General features: G+C 40.9%; 1 protein-coding gene across 1 annotated transcript in view; it reads right to left on the reverse strand.

Moving 5' to 3' along the window:
• The window catches only part of LOC144373231 (uncharacterized), a 66,094-nt gene extending 42,661 nt beyond the window's left edge, over window positions 1–23,433 (reverse strand). The window contains 2 exon segments of the mRNA XM_078036337.1: window positions 21,346–21,388; window positions 23,189–23,433. Coding sequence (XP_077892463.1) covers window positions 21,346–21,388; window positions 23,189–23,433 — 288 coding nt within the window.
• Between the last annotated feature and the right edge of the window lie 786 nt (window positions 23,434–24,219).

A 24,219-nucleotide genomic window follows, 5' to 3' on the forward strand; every position in this document is an offset into this window, starting at 1 on the left:
TCACATGTGCTTTTTAGGAATAAAAACATAAATAATTTATGGAATTCATAAAGCAGCCAAAATTAAAGCCTGTAAAATAGGGAAATAAAAATGTAACTTATTACTGTTAAAAAAAAGCGCTGAGTTTTCATTATGGGATCCACTTACATTTATGTGAATATACTGTGACTTTTTAAAATTTTCACTGTTACTTTATAATTTGCAGTAACCGTTTTCATTTTGAGGTTTTACTCTGTTTTCTTCTATATGAGCTGTTTCTAATGGACACATTGTGGTAACATATTAATTACTGACAAAATCTTGAAAACAAAAGAAAACAAAAATTCAGAAAGCACTTTACCCACCTAAGCTTATTTGAGAGAATCAAATTCAGATGAACAGCAGAGGAAAGAGGCATATCCAAAGTGATATAACAGTATCTATTTTTATTAAATTTTTATTATTATTCCCCATAATTATAGAGTTCTGTATCACCTCAATTACTACTTTCTTCATCTTTCAGGTGTTATCATTACCTTGTTTATACAACTCATGCTGTTATCATTACCTTGTACATACAACTCATGTACACTGAATTTACCCATGCATTTATGAGTCCATCATACGAAATTCAAAGAGAACACCAGAGGTGGCGCTGTATTGGTATCTAAGTCATTCAACACACATTTCAGAAAAGAAGAGCTAAAAGCAACCAATGATACTGCAACTTCAGAAAACCAGAGAAAGAAGAGCAAGGTAAACGTAAATTAACCACAGGTAGGTAACAGAAAAAGTGTGGAAGAAACCACAATCAGGAAATCCACAGTCTGCAAAATCAAGTTCTTCATGAACATCAGCATCAATGATTAACTGTCAAAAGGCTAAGAATACAGAGGACAGGGACTGGGGTTGTGGCTTGCCTAGTGCTTGGGAGAAACTGGGTTCAACCCTCACTGCCACATAAAAAGAAAAAAAGAAAAAGTGTAAAATATATAATAATATTAAAGAAAAAAACAATAAGGACTGAAAACCTAACTAACAGATTTAAAAGTGTAATCATCAACAATGCATTGGGACTTCAAGATTATTTTAAATGTGCTTGACACAAATTAGACAACTTGCAGAAACTGGACCATTTCTTTAAGAGAGACAATCTCCTACAACTTACACACAAGGGGAAATACACAAAATAGATGAGCCCATGGCTGCTGAGAAAAACAGACTCAGTAACTAATTACTTCCCCAAAAGGCAAGGCAAGGCTCTTTCACCAATTTTCTACTTTTTTTCCAGAACATAGAAGTTCTGGAAAAACTGAAGTTGAGTTAACAACTCCTAGGTCTTTCTGAGGCATAAGTTATCATATTATCCAAATTAAATAAATAAAGAAAAATATTAAAAAGAAGACTATGAATGATGCTTATAATCATATATGCAAAAATTAATCATAAATGCAAAAAAATGTACAATTAAGTCATCACACTCCAGGTGTCTAAGCAAATGATGTGAAAATTATGGGCACAGGAACCCTCACTGCAGTGACTACAGCAGCCATTTCCAGAACTGCCCAAAACTAGATGCAAGGAAGATACACCTTTCAAAACTGAGTGGACAAGCTGAAGTTTAACCACACCAAAGTGCATCACCCAGAAAATGAGCTCTGCAGCCTGGAAAGATACAGCACTCTTAAAGGCAGACTGGCAAGTGAGAGAAGCCAGTTTGAAATGGCCAAGTGCACTAAGATTCCAAGTCAAGAACATTCTGGAAAAGACAATATTATAGATGCACTAGCAGAACTGATGGGTGACAGGGACTTAGAGAGCAGAGAGGGAGGAAGGAATGAGGAGTGATGAACGGGTGGAACACTGGATTCCCAGAGCAGTGAAACTCTTCTGTATGACATTATCTTGTATATGATGTGACACACACAATCACATCACACAGACGAGGAGCCCTAAGGTAAAGGATGAACTTTGGCTTATCCTAACATGTTGCTTCATCCATTCTCTTTATCAAATGTTCAACACTGGTTTAATAACTAACAAACACCATACACCAATGCAATATGTTGAAAACAGTGGAGACTATCAGCTGGAGAGAAGGGGTATTTGATACTATGTGTAATGGCACATTTAATTGTCATCTTAATTGGATTAAAACATGCCGATGATTAATGAGCTTGAGGGTATGTCTACAAATGATTGGCATATGGGATAGTGAGCCAAACTGAAAGACGTTCTTAAGCTAGGCAGCACCATCCAATAGAACAGTGTCTTGGGTGGGACAAAATTCTTCACTCTCCCAAAGTGGACTCTGCCAGTGATTCTCTAGTGAGTTTCCAGAATCTTTGGTCTGGACTAAGGCAGCACAATTGAACCCCCTTGTTCTGAGGCTTCAGCCTCTGGGACTCTGCAGCTACTACTTCTCAAGCTCTCCAGGCTGCAGATGGCCACTGTGGACATCCACCTTCAGGTCAAGTAGGCCAATCTAATGAATCCCCTTTGATAATCATACTTCCTCTTGATACTTTTCCTCTAGAGAACACTGACTAATGAACTATGTAAGCCTAAAATTGCTCATAAAAACAAAGTTTATCTAATAAAGAAGTAAATAAACTACCAAGCCATGAAGTTTTAAAAATATATATATAAGAAACAATATTATATGCTAAATACCTTTTTCATAATAATACAAAAAATAAAGCAAAGAGGAAGAGTCATAGTTAAAAATTTCAAAAGTATGAACAAAAGCAAGAAAACTGATTTTCAATACTATTTTCATCTGGAAAGAAATTGGATGATAAGTCTTCAAAACTCATTCCAACTGCTAGTGTAGTGGTGTGCACCTGTAATTTTAGCCACTAGGGAGGTCAAGGCAGGGAAATGGCAAAAGTTTGAAGCCTGTCACAGCAACATAGCAAGACACTCAGAAATTTAGTGAGATTGGACTTAATCAGAAATAAAAAGGGGGCCTGGGACTGTAGCTGACTGGCAGAACACTTGCTAACATGTGTGAGGCACTGGGTATGATCCTCAGCACAGAAAAATAAATAAAATAAAGGTATTCTATCCATCTACAACTATACAAAATATTGAAAAAAAAAGAAAAAAGAAATAAGAAGAAGAGCTGAGGATGTGCTCAGTGGTCAAGTGCCTATAGGTTAATTCCACAGTAAAACACTTGCCCACCTCCAGAAAGTTGCTCACAAATTGAAATTTATTTCTGGAAGATAACTAAGCATGAGCATGTCCATGGCATAAATTCCCAGCACTCAATAAGTAAGCTAATAAATAAACAAACAACAGTCTACAATACTAATTCTCTTGGGCTGGAGAGTAGCTTGGTAAAATACATGTAATGAGAGATAAAAATGATTATAATACAAAAGGTACACAATTAGAAGCATAAAAACACAACAAATCAGTGGAAAGACACTACACTTTCTCACAAAGAAGACTGAATGTTTCCATGATCTAAACTCTCTGAAAAAACACTGAGCTTTTCAGTAAATTCTGTGAACTTTAGGGTATGGTTTACTGTATTTTGGAGGTGAACTTTAAGAAAAACTATATCTAAAATTGGAAATAGTAGGGTTGGGATTCTGGCTCAGCAGTAGAGTGCTTGCCTAGCACATGAGAGGCCCTAGGTTTGATCCTCAGCACCACATAAAAATAAATAAATAGGTATTGTGTCCAACTACAGCAACAAGAAAAAATACTTTCCAAAAAACTGAAAATAGTAAACTGTATCTAAGACCAGCCAAAATGTTGTACGTGACAGAGAGAATAGAGAGAGCATTTATGTTACTCCCAAGTTTCATAAGCTAAAAGGCTAGCTCCCAAAGGGGTGGCCCTATGAGGAGGCATTTTGGAGGAAACAGGAATTAGGTGACATGATGAGGGGATCAACACCCTTATTTAGACACATGGGTCTCTCCTTTGCAGAAAACAGGTGTCATTTACTCCTTCACTGATATTCAGTGATTAAATGATTACAGTTGGGTATTCAAGATATTGCCAAAATTGTCCTTAAAATTTACAATGAAGATGGGTGTGATGGTGCACACCTGTAACCCCAGCAGTTCAGGAGTCTGGGGCCCTAGGCGATATAGCAAGACTCTGTCTCAAAACAAAGAATTTAAAAGGGGCTGTTGGTTAAGCACCTCTGGGTTCCATTCCTGATAACAAAAAAACCACACAGTTAACATGAACCTGCCAAGTCCAGACAACAACAGTGAAAAACTGTCATCCTTGGTCAAAATCATCACCTTGTGAAGGACAGATACTAGTTTTCATGAAATCACATTCATAAATTTATCCACCACTATTTTTTGTAGAATTGGACTGAAATTCTGCAGCAACAATGCAAGACAGAGTTTCTCTGTATCTTACGTGGTATTTTGGAATCTAGGGTTGGATTTCAATTTGAAACCACTGAAAAGACAAATCTGAATCTTACAAACTTTCTATACATACTCAGGGATAGCAAAAGGTAATTAGATAATTAGATGTTTTCTTTTTCTTTTTTTCTTTTTTCTTTGATGCCCCCAAGATTAAACCCAGAGATATTTTACTACTGAGCTACATCCCCAGTCATTTTTATATTTTATTTTGAGACGCCGTCTCACCAGGTTGCATAAGGCCCAGCTAAGTTGCTAAGGCTGTCCTCAAATTTGCAACACTCCTGTCTCAGCCTCTGGAGCAGGAAGGATCACAGGTGTGCACCACTGAATCTGGCTGGATGTAAGTTGGGATTTTTAACAACAACAAAAAAAAAGGTGGACTTTAATCCACCTCTCTCTTGCCTCTTTAATAATATGCCTTCCCATTTGGCTCTGAATAAATAAACCTGGGCCTCAGATAAGTGAGTGCATCATTTCAAAGTGATACACAGAAAGCTTTGGTGCTGAGGGAGCACAGATGTGTCAGGATCAAGGGGCAGGGAAGGTCCCTGACAGCTGGGACATGCTTCCTCCTGGTCTTGCTCATGGAAAGCATCCAGAATCACCCTCCCAGGCACCTGGACCATGACTCCAGTGTATAAGGCTTTTCAGGTTTGCACAGCTCTGCACTGGGGTGGGTGGTCCTTATGCTCTGGGAGAGGTTTTGCTCCTTAACACCATGAGAGCCTAAAAGGGCAGGAGTCACTGCTCACCTGGCCCCTCAGCACCAGCATCCACAGGCTGACTGTCCACCTGTCTCCAGGGAGTGGTAACAGAGCTTAGGGAAAACAAGGTTCCAAGGAAGTAGCTGTTTAGATGAGGCCTTTTCCAGAAGATTCCTCAGCCCAGGGCCCCCAGCAGCTTCCCTGAGAGGCTGCACCCCACATCTCAGGCTTCCCTCTAGGAGGAGCTGACCCAGGGCCTAAAATTCTGTTCACCCTGCAAGGCTCAGGGCAGCTGTGGGCACTCTGTGGCAGCTCCAGGAGAGGAAGTGGCTGAGGAAATGGGACTCTGGGAGGTGTCCAAAGGGAACCTCTGTCCTAGAAATCTGACATGGTGTCTACACCTAAGGAAGATAAAAGGAGAAGCACAATATTTTTACAGCTGTGAACTCAAGTTCTCTATACAGTTGCATCTACATCAAAGAACCTTCAGAGTACTTGACTTTGGCTAACTAAACCACCATGAGGGTGGAAAGGCAGGGTTCTGTATGGAGATCAAACATTATCTTGGGCTATTTAAGCCTTTTAATAACCAATCATCTTAATTTCTGTATCAGACCACAATCTCAAAACTTCTCAGAATATATCACTGACCTTACCAGACGTCTCCAAAATCTACCAAAGCTCAGAGTGCAGTAACAGACATACTGAAGAAATTTTCTTTAATATTTTTTGTACCCCACCAATCTGATGTTCCTACCAATGCAATTGGTTAATGCAGTGATACACAGTTTGTTTTATAAAAGTTCATGGAGGACAGGCACAGTGCCACACAACTGTAATCCCAGCAGCTTGAGAGGCTAAGATAGGAGGATTGGTAAATTCAAAGCCAGACTCAGCAACTTAGTGAGACCATCAGGAACTTAGTGAAATCATGTCTGAAAATACAATATAAAAAGGGCTGGAAATGTGGCTCAGTGTTTAAGTTCCCCTGGGATCAATCCCTGGTATATTAAAAAGAAAAAAAAAAAAGAAAGAAAAAAGAAAGAAAGAAAGAAAGAAAGAAAGAAATGAAGGAAGGAAGGAAGGAAGGATGGATGTAATCTCTTCCATGCAGAGTCACACACATCATTCACAGTAACTTCAATCCATGTTTTTTAGTATGATAATTAATACCTGGGTTAAAATGAACTATTTTCTGTAGCTAGGGTTGTCGATGCCTTTAATCCAAACAGATTGGGAAGCTGTGGCAGGAGGATCACAACTTTCAGGTTAGGCACCATAGCCAGATCCCTTCTGAAAATCATACTGAAAAGAGCTGGGGAGGAAGGACAGTAAAGGAATCAGACATTATTATAGTGGCAATACCTTTTTTCACAGAAAATTTTAAATTGGTTTCTCCAGAAATCTTCACCACGGTTAATTTTAGGACTGTCAAAAAAAGAGTGTCCACAAAAAAGTGTAGATAAATTTCCTATTTTTGTGTTGCCTATTTTACTGGGCTACTAGTTTGGAAGAAAACAGCACTCCAGGTGCTGGACTCCCCCTTACTAGTTTTTTACACACTTGTATCCAGTATAGTAGTTTGTAGAAATTTGCAAACAAGGCCTCTGGCCTTGAGCTGGGCTTCACAGACAATTCACCAACTGGGCTCCATGGTAACAGCTGGTGGGGGAGGAAAGAAAGGGGAGAAGAAGCTCTCCCCTCCTTAGGTGATGTCTTTGAAGGGTTAACTTGGCCAGAACAGAGAAAGAAAAACCTGCTTTTATGTGTGTGATGTGACAACTTGACTATGGTGACTCCGCTTTGTAAACTCCGCCATGACACTCAAAAAACTCATGACTGGGGCCATTTGTATTCTTTTGTTCATGAAAATTCCCCCAAGAACAAAGAATGATCTATGGGACCAACTGGAGACTAACTGACCACAATTTTCAGGATTGCTTACATTGCCTGAACCCCCAAACTTCCCTTTTGTGGTTTTTGTGCTTAAATATGAAGCCAATTGAAGGCAGGGGCACCATTCTGACCATCTCATTCTTTCGAGAGCAGAGTGTCTGCCACTGGCCAGCAATAAAGGCTTAACTGGAATGAGACTGTGTGGTCTGAGAGTTCTTTAGGGGGTCCAGATATTACAATGTGAACTTCTAAGCCCCTCCCCTTACATGCTGGGTATAAAATTCTGAAACCACCTTAACTCGGGGTTCAGGAGATGGATGGATTGAATACAGCAAAAGCATTGCCCTCTGATACTGGCTGCAGCTCTCTTCAGTGCCTCGTCTCCTTTGTCCCTACATCATTATTACCCTGTGTGCTTACCGAATTACAGGACTGGTGTGACTCTACATCATGGACTATCAGAAAAGGGAGCAGTTATACTCTAGTGATGTAGCCCAGAATTATATATCCCTGGGATCTATAAACAACCTCCTTATTCCCTTTAAAGCAGTTATTTTGACCAAACACAAGGAAGTGTTAAGTGATCATTCTTTCCCCTCAAGGATAATATTCACAAATAGAAAACAAATGCTTTCAAAAGTGTTCTTCTTGCCAGGAACATTGGCACGGGGCTGTAATCCCAGATACGAGGGAGGCTGAAGCAGGAGGATCACAAGTTGGAGGCCAGCCTAGATTCCAAAACACGGGGAAGGGAGGAAGGGAGGGAGGAAGGGGGGAGGAAGGGAGGCGGGAAGGGAGGAGGGAAGGGAAGGGGAAGGGAGGAGGGAAGGGAAGGGGAAGGGAGGGGGGAAGAGAGATTGATTGACTCTTTCCAATATTTCACTAAGCGATAATGACATTTACCAGAAGGTGTCCATTTGAAACGAGTGGGAAGAAGAATGTCTGACCGAGCTGTGAGGTGGAGGGAAGGTGGCATTTTAGAAAGCAAGAGGCGCCTGCTATTTGGAGGACCTCCACTGGGTTGAGCTCCACTGGGAGAAGGAAGGTGCATTTGTGGCCCTGCTTCCTACACGTTGGGAAAAGTGAGTGCGGGCCACCGGTAGGGAGCAAAGGGGACACCTGGGACCTGAGCCACCCTTCCAAACCCAGGGAACCAGGGGACTAAGCCAAGGGTCACCCAACAGCGGGGACTCGGGGGAACTCGGCAGCTCACCCGCGCTGCCCGGAGGCAGGTGCTGACCGCCTACCTTCAGCGAACTCACCATTTTTGGCTTCACTGGTGACCTGGCGTCCTCTGGAGGATCCTCTGGGCACCCAAGATCTCCGGGAACACGGGCAGCGAAAAGTCACCTGGGTCCCAGGAGCAGAGAACACGGGGCATAGAGCAGGAGTGGCCCAGTCGGTGAGGAAGAAAAGCCCGCCCTTCCCCTGCCTCTGCGCACTGATTGGACATTTTCCCCCCAAACAACCCGGATGTATGGCCTCCAAGCCCGCCTCTGGATTGTGACTGACAGCTAACATCATTCAATCACTGGCTGAAATTAGGTAGAATGACAGATTCTTGGCCCCAGCCCCTTTCAGGAGGAGCTTCCGGGCTGTGCTGGGAACGAATCCAGAAGGAAAGCTTTGGCTTAGCCTCTGGGACAGAGGTGACACTTGCCGCTGAGCTAGGCTTCAGCCATAGTGTGCTTTCCGAGCATGGTGAGGCCCTGGGTTTAACCTCAACACAAAAACAAAGCATAGCTTCTCCAGGAGGATGAGGCTGGAGGAGCCTAAGGTCAGGTCAGCATCTGCAAACAGTGAGACCCTGTCTTCAAATAAAATGAAAAGGTTGGAATGGAGCTCAAAGGTCAAGGTCAAGCCCCTTTGGGTTTATTCCCCAGTACCTTAAAAAAAAAAAGAACGATATTTTATTATATACACAATATATATATTTTGTATATATACAATATATATTATATATATTTTTATAAAATATATAGTATATATTATATATTTTATATATAAAATATGTACTTTATATAATATTCTATATATAAAATAGGTATTTTGTATAATATATTTATATTTTATATATAAAATATATTTTATATATAATATATATTATATATATAATATATCTATAAAATATATATATATATTTTCCCCCCAGCTGATGCGCAACCTCAAGCAACTTGGAAAGACACGGTTACCCAAAATTTAAAACACTATTTAAAGATATCAAATAGGGCTGGGGATGTGGCTCAAGCGGTAGCGCACTCGCCTGGCATGCGTGCGACCCGGGTTCGATCCTCAGCACCACATACAAACAAAGATGTTGTGTCCGCCGAGAACTAAAATAAAATAAATATTAAAAATTCTCTCTCTCTCTTTCTCTCTCATTTCTCTCTGTCTCTTTAAAAAAATATTTAAAAAAAATAAATAAAAATATCATATATATGACCCATAGATAATATCTAAAAATGAAAACTATTTAGTAATTCTTCTCACCTCCTGGCCTCTGTTGCTTTGAGGAGGCTCCTGATCTATGAAAGGAAGCAATTGGGGTTTGCTCTGATGCTCAAGGTTCCATCCCCAGCAGAAAGGGTGGGGGAGGAAGGAGGGCGATCCTCTAGGGTAGCAATGTGCCATGGAAATAAAATGGGTGCTTTGGGTTTAGTGTAGATGTTCTACTTCGACTGTTAGGAAGCCTTCTGCAGAGAAGTGACTCTGGTGATCCCACAGGTCTGGTCAGGTGTTCACCCAAAACCAAACACAAAAGGTTATAATACAAAGCAGGAAAGAAACTTTGACCAGTGCAGCTACACCAGGAAGACAAGGAAACACCTGTCTTTACCCTGTCTTCAGATGCTGACAAGGACTTTGAGATTTTATAGAAAGGGTAATCATAGGCATGCATGGATAGAGGAACTTGTATCTAGGATTCAGTATTATCTGTAGGATTTAAGCTTCAGGCATCTGTGGTCTTATAACTTGTCTGTGAGCACACACTCACTTGCCCCCTTGACACATGTCGCTCTATTGCAAAGACTGACCTCACTTTGTCAGGAGGAAGTCCCCCTCCAGTGTATTCTTTCCATGTCAATGTCTTCAAGAAAAGCCACAAGTCCTAGGAAGCAACATACCCCCAGAAGCTGACCCAGCACTCTCAGCATCCTGGATTTAAACTGATAGTCCAATCAGAAAGAAACCAAAATCCTTCTCAGCTGGGCCCATTAACCCTGCATATAAACCATAAAAAAATTCCACTTGGGGCCAATACTGCATGTCATGTCTATCCCCCTCTTGGAAATTAAGTACAACTTTATTCTCTACTGTTAAGTTGGGCTTTGTGAAGTCTATCACATCCTGCTTACTGGACCAAGTTTGTTCTACCTAACAATATTGCCCAAGGCCAAGGGGGGGCTATTGTGTAAAAAGTCATATTCCCACAGGTGTGGAAAAGTGGACACATAGATGCCCAGGGCTGAGAATTGAATTCCAGGTGCCTTTATTGTCCCCCATGGTAGAGATTGAATCGAGGGCAGGGGGACTGTGCCACTGAGCATCCCTTTTATTTTGGTTCAAAGAAGGTGGATGTGAGCATAACTGTAATGGGCCTGAGAGAATAACTCCAGATGGTGACTTCAACCTACTATCAATCCAATGAAGAAGTTGACAAATCAGAGGGTGAGGCCAAGCATGGTTGTTCATGTCTGTAATCCCAGAGGCTCGGGAGGCTGAGACAGGAGAATTGCTAGTTTGAATCTAGCCATCAGCAAAAATGAGGTGCTAAGCAACTCAATGAGAGCCTGACTCTAAATCAAATACCAAACATGGCTGAGTATGAGAATATAGTATTTTTCCTTAAATGTACAATTGAGACATAAGAAAGGCAGCCTGAGAGCAAGTAGAGCAAAATGGAGAGTCACGTGTACAGCCCCAGACTGTCCATGTGGCAGATCCCAAGTCCATGCACCTGAAACACCCTGGACCCACACAGGAGGTAGGGGAGGGGTCACCCTGACCAAGAGAGAAAAAAACAGTGTTGATTTAGTTAAAGGCAAAAGTATCTAGGTCCAAGATGCACTCAATCCAAGAAGACTTTCCTGGCACAAAAGGACAAAGGGAGTTGGGGACAACTAAGGGTATATTGCTTTATATACAAATATGTGGGGGGGGGTTGATACCAGGGATTTGACTGAGCGCTACCTAACCACTGAGCCAAACTTCCAGCTCTCTTTTACTTTAACACAGGGTCTGGCTAAGTCGCTTAGGGCCTCCCTAAGCTGCAGAGGCTGGCTTCCAAGTTGCAGTTTTCCTGCATTAACCTCCCAAACCACTAGGATTTAAGGCATGTGCCACTCTGCCCTGCAGAATACTTCTTTAAAAAGCCCAGTGAGACACAGAGAAACACAGGTAAAGATCTGGAAGTTGGTGAACCTCATAGTACTTTGCCAAAAAGGAACTGGGGTGGGAAGCGGGGACCCTTGTGAACCAGAGGATAAAATGCTGACTGCAACTTGCCTGCTTGCCCAGATGTTCCATCCTGTAACACTGTCAGCAAAAGCTGTGCTTTTTCTGTACTTGTGTCTCTTAGTCTTTTAGGGGACACATGCAAGAATGGTGGGAACAGACGGTTAAGAGAATAATCCTGTAAAATAGGCCCTCCGTGCTGACCTGCACATGCATTCTTTTTCAAAAAGCAATTTACCTGCAACTCTGCCTGGACTAAGTGCACAGGAGATGTCCCATTCCTCAGCAGACTACCTGTGATCTGAATGAGAAATGCAGGCAGGAAACCCCCTAAGAGGAACCAAAGTGACTATGCAGGGACAGACTTTGTGACTCCTTCCACAGACCGGATTTTGGAAGAAAGGATAATTCTTTGGATAAGAATCCAACTAGAATGGCTCAGTGTGGGCCAAGGTGACATAGAGTTGCCATGACATGTTAGAGACTTGAAAGTATGATGTCACCCTGCTGTGAAAAGTCTAAAAGTACACCTGGGCAGGAGTCTCTGAAAATTTCCCAGGGACTCCAATAAAACTAGAGTGCAGAAGAGGCACAGGGTCCCTCTGCTTTCTGAGAGGACCTACTCTCGCCCTTGAGAATGTCCCCTTCCCCTTCAAAAAGTTTATGCCTGTTACAGGGTGACATGTCTGAAAACTTTCTGATGTGATTGCAAAATCAAGGGTTCAAGGGGGTCTTTTCACTGCCTCAGTTTCTCAGGAGGTCCCAGCTCTATAATGAATTCATTCTCTAAAAAAAAAAAAAATCAGAAATCTTCATTAACAAACAGCAAAACAAAACAAACAACAACAAAAAAAGATTAGTAACCTGCTAGAGCAGCCTCCACAATTTAGCTTCACTCTATCTCTAAATAAAGCTTGTAATAGAGATGTAGTTCAGGGCATGTAGTTCAGAGACCCGGCATGGTGGCATACACTTCAAGTCACAGCAGCTTGTGAGGCTGAGGCAGGAGGACTGTGAGTTCAAGGCCAGCCTCAGCCATGGTGAGGTCATAAGCAATTTGGCGAGACCCTTTCTCTAAATAAAATACAAAATGTGGCTGGGGATGGGGCTCAGTGGTTGAGTGCCCCTGCGTTTAATCCCCCGTCCCCACCCCCTCAAAAAAGACATAAGAAAATATGATGTCAAAGGGCAGATATAAATCTAAGGACATTAACAGTGACATTATATGGGAATTAACTGAGCAATCCTATCCAAAGGTAGAGGTCATCAGAAAAAAATAAAATAAAAACAATGTCCAATTCTACGCACCTGAGACCCAGATCAGGAAATGTAATGAGCAAATTAGTCCCATCTTTGCCCCAGATCTCCCTCCTGGCTGCCTGAGTGAATGCAGGTTGGGGATCTGGCTTCCAACAAGACTCTGATCAGGAAGGAGAGACACAATGAGGTATGGGGGAAGCCCTGCGAGAGACCAGGTTCCCCTTGGTCAGGATAGCCACAAAGTGCTTGGGGTTTGAGGTGGGCTCTTCTTCCAGCAGAAGGGCCAAGCCAAGAGCCTACTACTAATGATCTACTATTGAAACAAAAAAGGCATTAGTAGAAAACATACTATATCTGGGACATAATCAACTTGGAAGATCCAGGTTGTTGTTGTTGTTGTTATTATTATTATTATTATTATTATTATTATTATTATTATTATTATTCTGCCAAACACTCATCAGAAAATTCTTCATCTTTCCTCAATTTTATTGGGAGGCCTTGCACTTGGCAATGGTAACATGGACATTTTCATTTGGCATGGTGCTTCAGCCTCTCCAAAAATCACGGAGCAGAGGGCTGAGTCACAATATTTATCACAGTGGCCTTTTAGAGCATTTTAACTCAGTTCTGATTTTTCCATCAGCATTTATCTGACTATGAAAGCTCTTGAAAGTAATTTAAGTCCAACATTAAGAGAATCCCTATGTCGTAAGTTTGAATCAGAGCCATAAAGACTGTATCATAGAAGCAAGGAATAATATTTAAAGTAGTCACTTCAAAGATCATGAGACCAGGAGCTGGCCTAGATCTGGTTAACTGGCATGCACCTGTTTCAGACCTGAACCTTAACTTCAGCAGAGTGTAGCTCTGAAACATCAGCTGATAATAAATAAGATGAGCTGTATTCATACAGGCTACAGGATAGTCATCATCCTTTCTCTTAATTCTCTTAATTCTCACATTTAAGGAGTCTGTTAGGTCTGTCAGTGATGTAGATATTCTGAAGGTAGAAGACAAACATTCTAATATCCTTTTGGGTTCTATCTCACTGAGTGTTAGGGTATTACCAATAAAACCTCCAGGTGACAGGCATCCTCCTGTAATTGTTCTTGTCCATTCTAGGAGACCAGCCTAAATGCATCCACTATTGCTAGGAGACCAGCCTAAAATGCATGCACTATTTCTAGAACTCTAACTGTTCTGACTAGACATTTGCATAATACTCAAGAATACTCAGGAATAATACTTAGGAAAGGTGCCCATTTCTATTGTAGAATGATCAGGGCAACCATACATTGAAGGATACCTAATGTAAATAACTGTCCTGTAGAGAAAATTTCTATTTCAACAATGTTTCTATTTGGACAATGGTCCAGATAAGGAGTCTTAGTTTCTAAGGGCAGCATGATTGTCTGGTTTAGGTTTCTCGTTAGGTGTCTATTCCTCAAATAGAATCCCAGACAACCTGTTTGCCATAGAATCAACAAATAACTGACCACTACAGTCGGTAAGATTAATCTAGTTTCATGGGTGGACTTTCCAGTCCACACTACAATGCACATTAAAAATGGATCTGAGGGCTGGGGTCGTGGCTCTGTGGTGGAGCGCTCGCCTAGCACGTATGAGGCCCTGGGTTTGATCCTCAGCACAACATGAGAAAATAAACAAAATAAAGGGATTGTTTCCATCTACAAGTAAAAAAACAAATTTAAAAAAATAGATCTGGGAATGGGTCCATAGAAGTCTTTTCATAATTTTTACTTACCTGACAAGCTCATGTAGCTGCATGGTTGTAAAATCTGCAGTTAGAAGATTTACCTCCTGTGTCAGGTTTTTCAGTCATTTCCATGATGACAGGCTTAAATTCTATCTTTTCAAGTCTGATTTAATTTACTGAATCATATTCAGCAGCCATGAACATGATTCAGTAAATTCAGCAGCAGTCTGTTTTTTTTTTTTTTTTTTTTTTTTTTTGATGGTGCTGGGGATTGAACCAAGGGCCTTGTGCATGTGAGCAAAGCACCCTAACAACTGAGCTATATCCCCTGAGATTCTCAATATTACAATTAAGAAAAAAAATAAATATTTTGTAAGATATAGTGTGTGCCTCTGGGGTGCTGTGTTCCCCCTTTTATTTAATAAAATTGAGTAAAGACTTGGCATAAGCCATAGTATCATCAGTTTAAGTTATAGATTGTACTAAAAGTATTTAAATGATCAGATTTACCTTGTATTGATTATTGTAATTTCCCAATATATATGCTAGTTTATCCATCATAACTATTTAAAAGGAATCCTCAATTTCTTTCTGAGAGAAGGTCTCAAAATATCTTTATGTCTCAGAATATTATCCTTTAAATAGGTGTCTCTCGATTGTCTTTTAAAAAAAATGTCATTAAGCATTATATAAATCCTACTATATTTTTATGGATAATAGTCCAGTCAGAGAACTTCTATCATGTCCATGAATTTTCAACAAGGTTTGCAACTTTTATTGCTCAAAACTAACATACAACTTTAATTTGGAGAACCTCAGTCCTAATAAAATTCTCAGATCTCAAAATGATTCAATAAAAAAAAAATATGCAAGAATGGACAGTCTGAATCAATCAAATTTAGTCTCCAAGGAGAATTGTAAAAAAAAAAAAAAATAGAATCTAAGTCACCAGTTTAATGTATTTTGTGTTTAATCAAGGCTGTAAATTTATTCACTCAAAATAATCCTTGCCTTAAACAATAAGAATCATTAGGCAATAAAGACCTTGCTTAAAAGAATTAAACTTAATATTTTAATACCTCTTTATCATGTCAAAATATGAACAGAAATATTAGCTCAGTATCAGCATAGAGAGTAAAATCAGGGAAATAGCCTGAAATATTCTTGAATTTATCAGTTAAAACTTTTAGTCAGTCAAGTACATATAAGTCTTTTTTTTTTACATTTCTATATTATCTGTCTAATTAATATTATAAAAATATTTCTATTTAGGAAAATATTTTTATCATAAAAATCTAGAATATAAAGATCTTGGTTTACGCAAAGATGATTTCTTTCTTCTTCGGACCTCCAATGTGTGTGCTTCTCCTCTGTTGAAATTACTTTTAGAATTTTTCCTGGTTACACTTTGAAATAATTTCTGAAAATAATATCTGAAAAATAATTATCTTTGTACCTTGATAAAAAGAAATATCGATGAGGGCTGGGGTTGGAGTTCAGTGGTAGCCCGCTTGCCTGGCATGAATGAGGCACTGGGTTCGATTCTTGGCACCACATACAAATAAATAAAAAAAATGGCCCATCAACAACTTAAAAAAGAAAAAAAGAAAAGAAATATCAATTAAAATATAGTTAATGTCCTTAAATATTTCTGTAGATAAGGGCATAACCTATAATTAACACAGTATAATTGATTAACTTTATGTAACCATGTGGTTCTTAAGATATTTTGGATCCATTTCAATTTGTTTTTAACTAGGAGTGCATGCCTGCATGTGACGTCACGTGATGTAGCTGATGATCCTTGTGTATACATTCATTTCTTTCTTGTAATTATATAATCAGGAACAAGAAGAAGGATTTTGGGGGTCATCCCAGGAACATGAATGGCTTTGTTTCTGTGATAAGCAAATGCATCCCTGAGTCACAGCCATCTGATCTAGTAGGAGATTCAGAAAACACACACACACACACACACACACACACACACACACACACACACACACACATAGGCTGAACCCTTTTATTGAGGAGAAGCCATTCAAATGAGGGCAGGTTTCAGGGGGCTGAGTCTAGCTTACTGATGTCTATTGTCAGCAGGTTGACTGAGATCTAGGAAGGCCACACCCAAAGGTAGTTTTCATGGAAAATTGTATCCCAAATGGGGTAAAGGAGTAGGACTCTTGCAGGAACACACAGCTGCAGAGCTCTTAGGGCCCCTCTTAGCCTCAGATTGTGTCATCTGAGCAGCAAGTGGAGAAATACTCTAAGATCCCCCAGATTTCAGAGATGGCGGTATTTGCACAGAGCATATCAATAAACTTTGGTGAGTTAAAATAACACTACAGAAATTCTGTTCTCATCCAGGATAGGGGCAGCCTTACTGTAGGATCATCCCAATGCTCATGACTGAAGGTTGCCAATTATCATTTTGAATTTCATTCTCAGGAAACACCATCAAACCAACAGCCATATTCAGCGTTTCATGATTCTGAACTCATTTTTTTAATTGATCAACCGCCATTTAATTATGAACTTACTAGAGTTCGCTATAATCTAGACACTAGAAAGAAAGTAATCAAATATGTAATGGGAAATAGTGTCTCCCTGTTGGTCAGCTTTTTTTTTTAAGTATTTTTACATTAGAATTATTTGTATAATTATAACTTAAAGCATTAATTAGTAAAATAATGTTATATTGATGTATGACTAGATTTTGTTTTGTTTTGTTTTTAAATATTTATTTATTTATTTAGTTCTCGGTGGACACAACATCTTTGTTGGTACGTGGTGCTGAGGATCGAACCCGGGCTGCAGGTATGCCAGGCGAGCGCGCTTCCGCTTGAGCCACATCCCCGCCCGCTGTATGCCTAGATTTTGGAATGCTTCAATCTAGAGACTGTTTTCACATTATTTCCAACTAACATTGGCAACTTAGTGAGGCCTGAAGCAACTCAGTGAGATCCTGTCACTAAATAAAATATAAAGAAGAGCTGGGCATGTGTATCAGTGGTTAATTGCCCATAGTTCCAATCCTCCCTACCAAGAAAATAAAATAAAAAATAAAAAATTTTTAAAAGTGCTTCCTGATTGTACCTTCAGTATAATTCTAAGACACTTTCCTCTCTCAAGATCACCAAAATTCCCTCTTGTTATTGCCCTGATAATTCGAGTAATTTCAGTATTTGCATTTTTTTGTGTTCCATGACACTAGAGTATATTTTGACACATTATACATACATACAGTGTAACTTATTCTGATTAGGGAAGTCTTTTATTTGTACATGATGTGGAGTTACCCTGGTCTGTAGTTATATATGAACATAAAAATGTGTCCCATTCAGTTTACTCTCTTTCCTATACCATCCCCCTCCCTTTCCATAATTTCTCTTTATCTAATCCAATAGACTTTAATTTTTTCCCTCGTCAACCTCCGTGTGTGTGTGTGTGTGTGTGTGTGTGTCTGTGTGTGTGTGTGTGTGTGTGTATCACATTTTCTTTATCCATTCATCTGTTGAAGGGCAGCTAGGCTGATTGCATAGTTGAGCTATTGTGAATTGGGTTGCTGTAAACATTTTTGTGGCTGAGTCACTGTAGTGTGCTTATTTTTAAGCCCTTTGGATATAAATCGAGAAGTGGCAAAGCTGGGTCAAATGGTGGTTCCATTTCAAGTTTTCTAAGGAATCTCCATACTGCTTTCCAGAGTGGTTGCACCAATCTGCAGTCCCACCAACAATGGGTGAGTAAAACTTTTCCCCACCTACTCGCCAATATTTAATGATACTTGTATTCCTGAGAATGGCTCTCCTGACTGGAGTAAGAGGGAATAGTTTTAACTTGCATTTCTCTAATTGCTAGAGATATTGAACTTTTTTCATATATTTGTTAACCATGGATGACTGTATGTTTAGTGTGTGACTGGTGCTGGTTCTGCAGCTTCATCATTCTGCAGGACAACTTTTGAATTTTCTAGAATCATTTTAGAAACACTTCTATCCTCATTGAAGTTCTCAGTCCATTTACTATAATGAATTGTTCACCATTGTGTGCATCATTCCATCTTCAAATACTCCCATGAGTTTATAAGAATCCAATCTCAGGCTAGAACTTTGTAGTTTGTTCACTGTAGTTTTTCAGTAAGAATTGATTTCACTGTGCTGAACCACAGAGTTTTGTCATGTATTTGAAAGAGTGGGTCATAGTTTTGGTTTTCTTTACAAACTGATGTGGGTTTTACGGAACTTGTCAATTTCTCTCCAAGTGTGGAGAATGCACTGAATTCTTATGTCAATTTGTGGTGCACTGTTTTCTTTTACTTTTTTTGGAAATTTAAAAATATATTTATAAAAATTTATCTGACTTCTACAAAACAATTTTAGAATTCACAAAGATTTAAAAAAATTCAAGCCCATTAAAGTTTATTACAATAATCTTTCCTAGACTTGTTAGGCTCAAATTCGGGACCCCCAAAAGACCACCAGAGACCAACATCCATGTAAGCAGCAAAGAAGTGTTTATTGGGAGCTAGCTTGGTCCTCCATGTGCACCCAACAACTGGGATGCTGAGAGGCCCCTAGCCCAGGGTTTGCAGCAGTTTTATACATTCTTTGGGGAAGGCAGGGATCCCCACATACATCATAGCATTTCTTGACAAATCATCACACACCGCAGGAGAATCATAAAACAACTCTAAAACATTATTAGCACATTCACTGGTGTGAACAAGTTGGATAGGGGTGATTGATTAGTACAGAGAGGTATTCATTTGAACTGGTTGGTTTAGGCCATGAGGGTTGTACATGCTGAACTACATGGTTTCCCAAGATGTTATCAAACACCATAAACTACAGGGAGGGTCATCTGGCATCCCAGGTATTTTTCCCTGTCTCATGCTGATTGGTGGCTGCTAGGGGGTTGCTATGAGTCCCCACATAGACTGAGTCAGAGACACCTGGCACAGTGGATCTCTCCTGTTATTTTCAGACAAACAACTCAGCAGGGTGCATTTATGCCTAAGAGTGCTCTGTGGGTCTTTTCAAGGACAAGGGTCATACCACCTTCCTTGGACAGGCTTTGCTCTGAGGTACAGGCTGGTTTTTCAGACTTAATGGCATTTTTGTAACAAAGGTTGGAGGATCTCTGATCTCTGTGCTCTACAACAGATGAATGGATAAAGAAATTTTAGTATATATACAGAATAGAATACTATGAAGCCTAAGTAAAGAACGAAATGATGGCATTTACCAGCAAATACAGAAAAATGGAGAATAGTATGTTAAGAGAAATAAGCCAGTCCCAAGAAATCAGAGGCCAGATGTCTTCTTAGATATGCAGATCTAATTCACAATAAGGGTGAGGTTCTTGGGAAGAATAGAAGAACATTAGACAGAGGGAAGTGAAAAAAGGGGAGGGGTTATAGAGGCAGATTGAAAGTAAAACAAATCAGACATCATTACCCTCTGTACATATATGACTTCATGACCAGTGTAACTCTATATCATGTGCAACCAGAAAAATGAGGAGGTATAATCCACCTATGTAGAATGTGATGACCAAATGATTCTGCTGTACTGTGTAACTAATTAGAATAAATAAAAAAAAAACTTTTCAAAAGTTCATTGTACATTTTTGTATAAAAACAGTATCGAGTACTTGGGAAATAATTCCCAAGTATTTAAATGAAATCATGAAGATTCATAGAAGGTCATTTAGCAAGCAGAAATCAGTTAAGATTATAATGGGAGTCTTGAATCAATCATCACTCAGAGCAAATTTAATGTAGAAAACAATAATAACAGAAAGAAAATAATTCAGAATCCAAGTAGGAAATAAAAATCATATTCTTAATGTGAACTTGGACTCTGGGAGTTCAGATGTCTGTCAAAGCACTGCGTCTCTCTGCCCAGCCACAGGGTGCATTTCTGAATAGGCTGCAAACTCTTCCTATTTTATGAGTTTGCTGCCCCAGGATTTCTGCTGAATGCTGTGACTAACATTTAACCACTTGTCCTCAAATTCCACTTCAGATCTATTTCTGAAGAAAACAATTCTCCTTCCACATGAAGAATGATATAAACGTGTAAATGGCTTAAATATGTTTGATTACCCCCACCCTCAAATCTCACTGCCTTGCTAACCCGTGTCCAATGAACAAGTCACTTTCTGGGTTGTTTTTTTTTTTTTTTTTTGAACTTCTTGACTCTTTTTCAAGCACATGTACCTCTTCGTTGCTCCTCTTCATCCTGACATTTTAGGAAACTCCGTGGAGACTTGGGACACTCTTTCTTCACCTGTGGGCTGAGGCCAATGATTTGCTTTTATTCATGAGGGTGTCTCTGGGACCTGGACCAAGGAGGCCTCATCCGTGACAAAAAACAGCCCTGGGCCCAGGTTGAGGAGTGAGGTTCAGCAAGATATTGAAAAGTTTTCAGGACATGTCAAGGGGCAACATGGTGCACAGAGAAACAAACATATTCACTAAGATTGTCTCAGTATATTACTCTGTCCCTATTTTTTACTTTTTTTAGGTGTAGTTGGACACAATACTTTTATTTAATTTTTATTTATTTTTATGTGGTGCTGAAGGACAGCAGGATGCAAGTTCTGAGCAGTCTTCAAAAGGAATCTGCTGCCCTTAGGAGGGCCTTTATTTTTATATCATTTTTGCAGATATTTTTCCAGGTAGTTAATAAATAGTCTCAAAGCCCAAAACTTATTTGATGTCTATTCTTTTCAAGAGTCACAATATTTTCTGACATATTGATTACCTAAGATATATTGAGGACATGGTTTAGAATATTTTCCTGTAACCTTTGACAATCAGGATTAAATATTTACATTTTCACCTTACTCACTAGGTGCAAACTGTTGTGGGGCAGGTCACTCAGAAAACACACCAATTCCCAGTTCTGTCCAAATGGACAGAATTTACCTGGGCAGCCAGGGACAGCTCCCTGTAGGACCTATAACTGTCTCTGCAAGGAACAGACCAAAGCATGAGCATGGGAGAAACATTTCTTACATGATATGAAGTCTCAGGTAAAATGGAGTCTGTTTGGTTATTGCCCATATAACCTGGCCCATAACATTGTACTACTTGACTACATTTCTCCTGGTGTATTATTAACTTTTAACTTTAAATCATATGTATAATTACTTCATTAACCTTTAACTTTAAAGCACACCTATAATCATTAGTAAGCTTTCTTACTTTTAATCTAAAGTCCCAGTAAAACACACTTCAAATACTGAAACACACTTAAAATAGTGAAAGCCTATTATTCCTAAGTGACTCTAAAATATATCTATATTAATTTTACATTATTCTATTTTTAATTTCCAAAGTAATTTCCTTTTTTTAATATATGACCTATTTAACTGTTTTCTTAAAGTTTCCTTTATCGTTGGTCAAAGCCCACCAAATCTCATGTCTTTTTAATCTTTTAACTAAAGGGAAGGTTCTGCACCTCAACCCATTTGCCATTAATATGAACTCTGTGTTTTCTACTTTCGTCATGAATTCCTGTGTGAGGCAGAGGAGGGGTGTTAATGGGGGGAATGTATTTTTATTAGCCTCTTGTCCTCGAAGGGATACTATAATCTTCATTTAATTAAGCCAGTTACATGGGGTGGTCCTTGTTGGCACAGCGATTGTTTTTCTGTAACTAGTCTATTGTAGAGGTTGTGACTTTGGAAGGGAGGGAGACATTAGTGTACATTGTTAACCCTGGGATAAACATTTCTTGTGGATTAGGCTTTTCTCGGGAACTTTGATTGGTCATCTTTCCCCTGTGAGTTTCTTAAGGAATAACACTATTGTTTGTCTCCTGAGATATATTGAAACACACCTTGGGGCCTGTCTCAATTGTGTCCTTGGTCTCATTCTGGGAATTATTGTGCATTCTCAGGGGACATGTATTTTTATTATTGATTGACGGATGCCCTGTTCTCCATATCAGGAGGATCATAAACCAAACACTTAACATTCCCCATGGCTTGGGTTTCCAGATGGTATGGCCCTGCCACAGCATCCCCCACACTGTGACCTGTCAGACAGTGGATGACAGGAACCCCTTCACCAACTCCTGATTGTGAAAAAACCCAGAAAAAAAAAAAAGATAAATTTAATTTAAAAAAAAAAAAAGAACTGAGAAGTAGCTTCAGCAGAACCCAACATGTCTGCTCTGTACTGAACAGGTGATTGAGAGCTGCCTAGGCCGGGAAGCACTTAAGCATTAAGAACTCCTTAGGACCAGATGCTCCTGAGCTGGTCAAAAGGTGGGAATGAGATGAGCTGAAGGGGGAAGGACAGGATGGAGCAGCCAAGAACACATTAATCAAAAACATTGTAGTTCCCTGTAGGGAGGAGCAATTGCTGGGACAAGCTATCTTAACAGCAGATTGGCTCAAGGGCAGGTTCTGGATAAGGGTGGAGGAAGGGCACTGAAGGAATTGACATTTCAATCCCTCAGGGAACAGTCTCCAACTGGCCAGACTCATTAAAATTGGCCTCGCCCCTTTTCCCTGTCTAGACTGACTGGTTTAATTCTGGCTTCTCCCCAGGCCCTGCGTGCACAAAGGAGCAAGAGTCCAGCCCCCTGTTGTGAACAACCAATAAAAAAAATTAAAAAAAAAAAAAGAGAGATTCCAAATGCGAAACCTGGTGGAGCTGGATTCCCACCAATTCTGTGAGGGCGGTGGGGCTGTCCCAAGAACCTTGGAAGGAATTAAAAAAAGGGTGTTCCCTAAACTGCTCTGGCTGCCTGGGGAGTCACCCTGCTTGTGCCCCATCCAGAATAAGCAGCTCCAGAAGCCCCAGCTTCACCGGGAGGTGGGGACTCGGGAGAACCTGTTTCCAGGCGCTACTCTCCAGGCCCAGAGTTGAGAGGTTAATCCAAGGAAGTGAGCCACCAGGGTCCAGGAGCGCGCCCAGCAGCCCGGTGGGCGGAGTCGCCAGCCCAGGCAGGATCGCGCCCAGATCTGGGGTCAAGGTCCTTCCCCGGTGCCAGCGCACAGCCATGGGATCCATGCAGAGGTGCGCTCCCAGGCCCAGGGGATGTACCTCGGCCACCGCCAAGTGCGCGGGACCCGGGGACGGAGCAACTCAGGCCTGGGGAGGGGACGAGCGCGAGACCCTGGGAAGGAAGGGAGGTGCTCGGAAATGGCGAGTCACCAAAACACAGCCCCAGGCGCATTCTCTGCGCGAGGCCCAGAGAGCAGCGCTGGGGTGGGGCGCAGAGGGAGATGGGGGGCCGAGCAGGAGGAGGGGGCGCAGGCCGAGGAAACTCGGGTTGAGCCGAGGAAACTGCGACCAAGGCGGGGCCTCTCCTGGGTCTAAGGGGGTGACACGCCTCCCTACGCTGAGACTCTCGGGCCTCCGAACCTCTCCAAGACCCGCTCCCTGCCCCCTCTTGGCCTGTGTCCCCCACACCAGGTCGGGACAGATGCGCTGGAGTGTACCCCCACTAAGACCCGCTCTGCCCCTCCCATTCGGAGCCGGGACCCCTCCCCATGGCCAAGTCCCACCATCTCTATAAGGCACGTCCCCTGCCCTACCCTGACACGGCTGGGACACCCTCCACACACACATTTTTTAAGACACGCAGCCTGGTGCCCATGTCTCCCCAATAAACTCATAGTCTTCGTGTCCCGTCCTGGTCCCCACCCCCAGCCATGGCCTGTCACACAATCTAAGACACAATCCTGTCCCTCCCCCAACATGGTTTTGACCCTGGCTGAGATTCCTGTCCGGTCCCCTCCCCATATGGCCGTCTGGCCCTATCACTCCCCGAATACCACCTGGTCC

The sequence above is a fragment of the Ictidomys tridecemlineatus genome, unplaced genomic scaffold (genome assembly GCF_052094955.1).
Source record: "Ictidomys tridecemlineatus isolate mIctTri1 unplaced genomic scaffold, mIctTri1.hap1 Scaffold_320, whole genome shotgun sequence".
NCBI classification, from domain to species: domain Eukaryota; kingdom Metazoa; phylum Chordata; class Mammalia; order Rodentia; family Sciuridae; genus Ictidomys; species Ictidomys tridecemlineatus.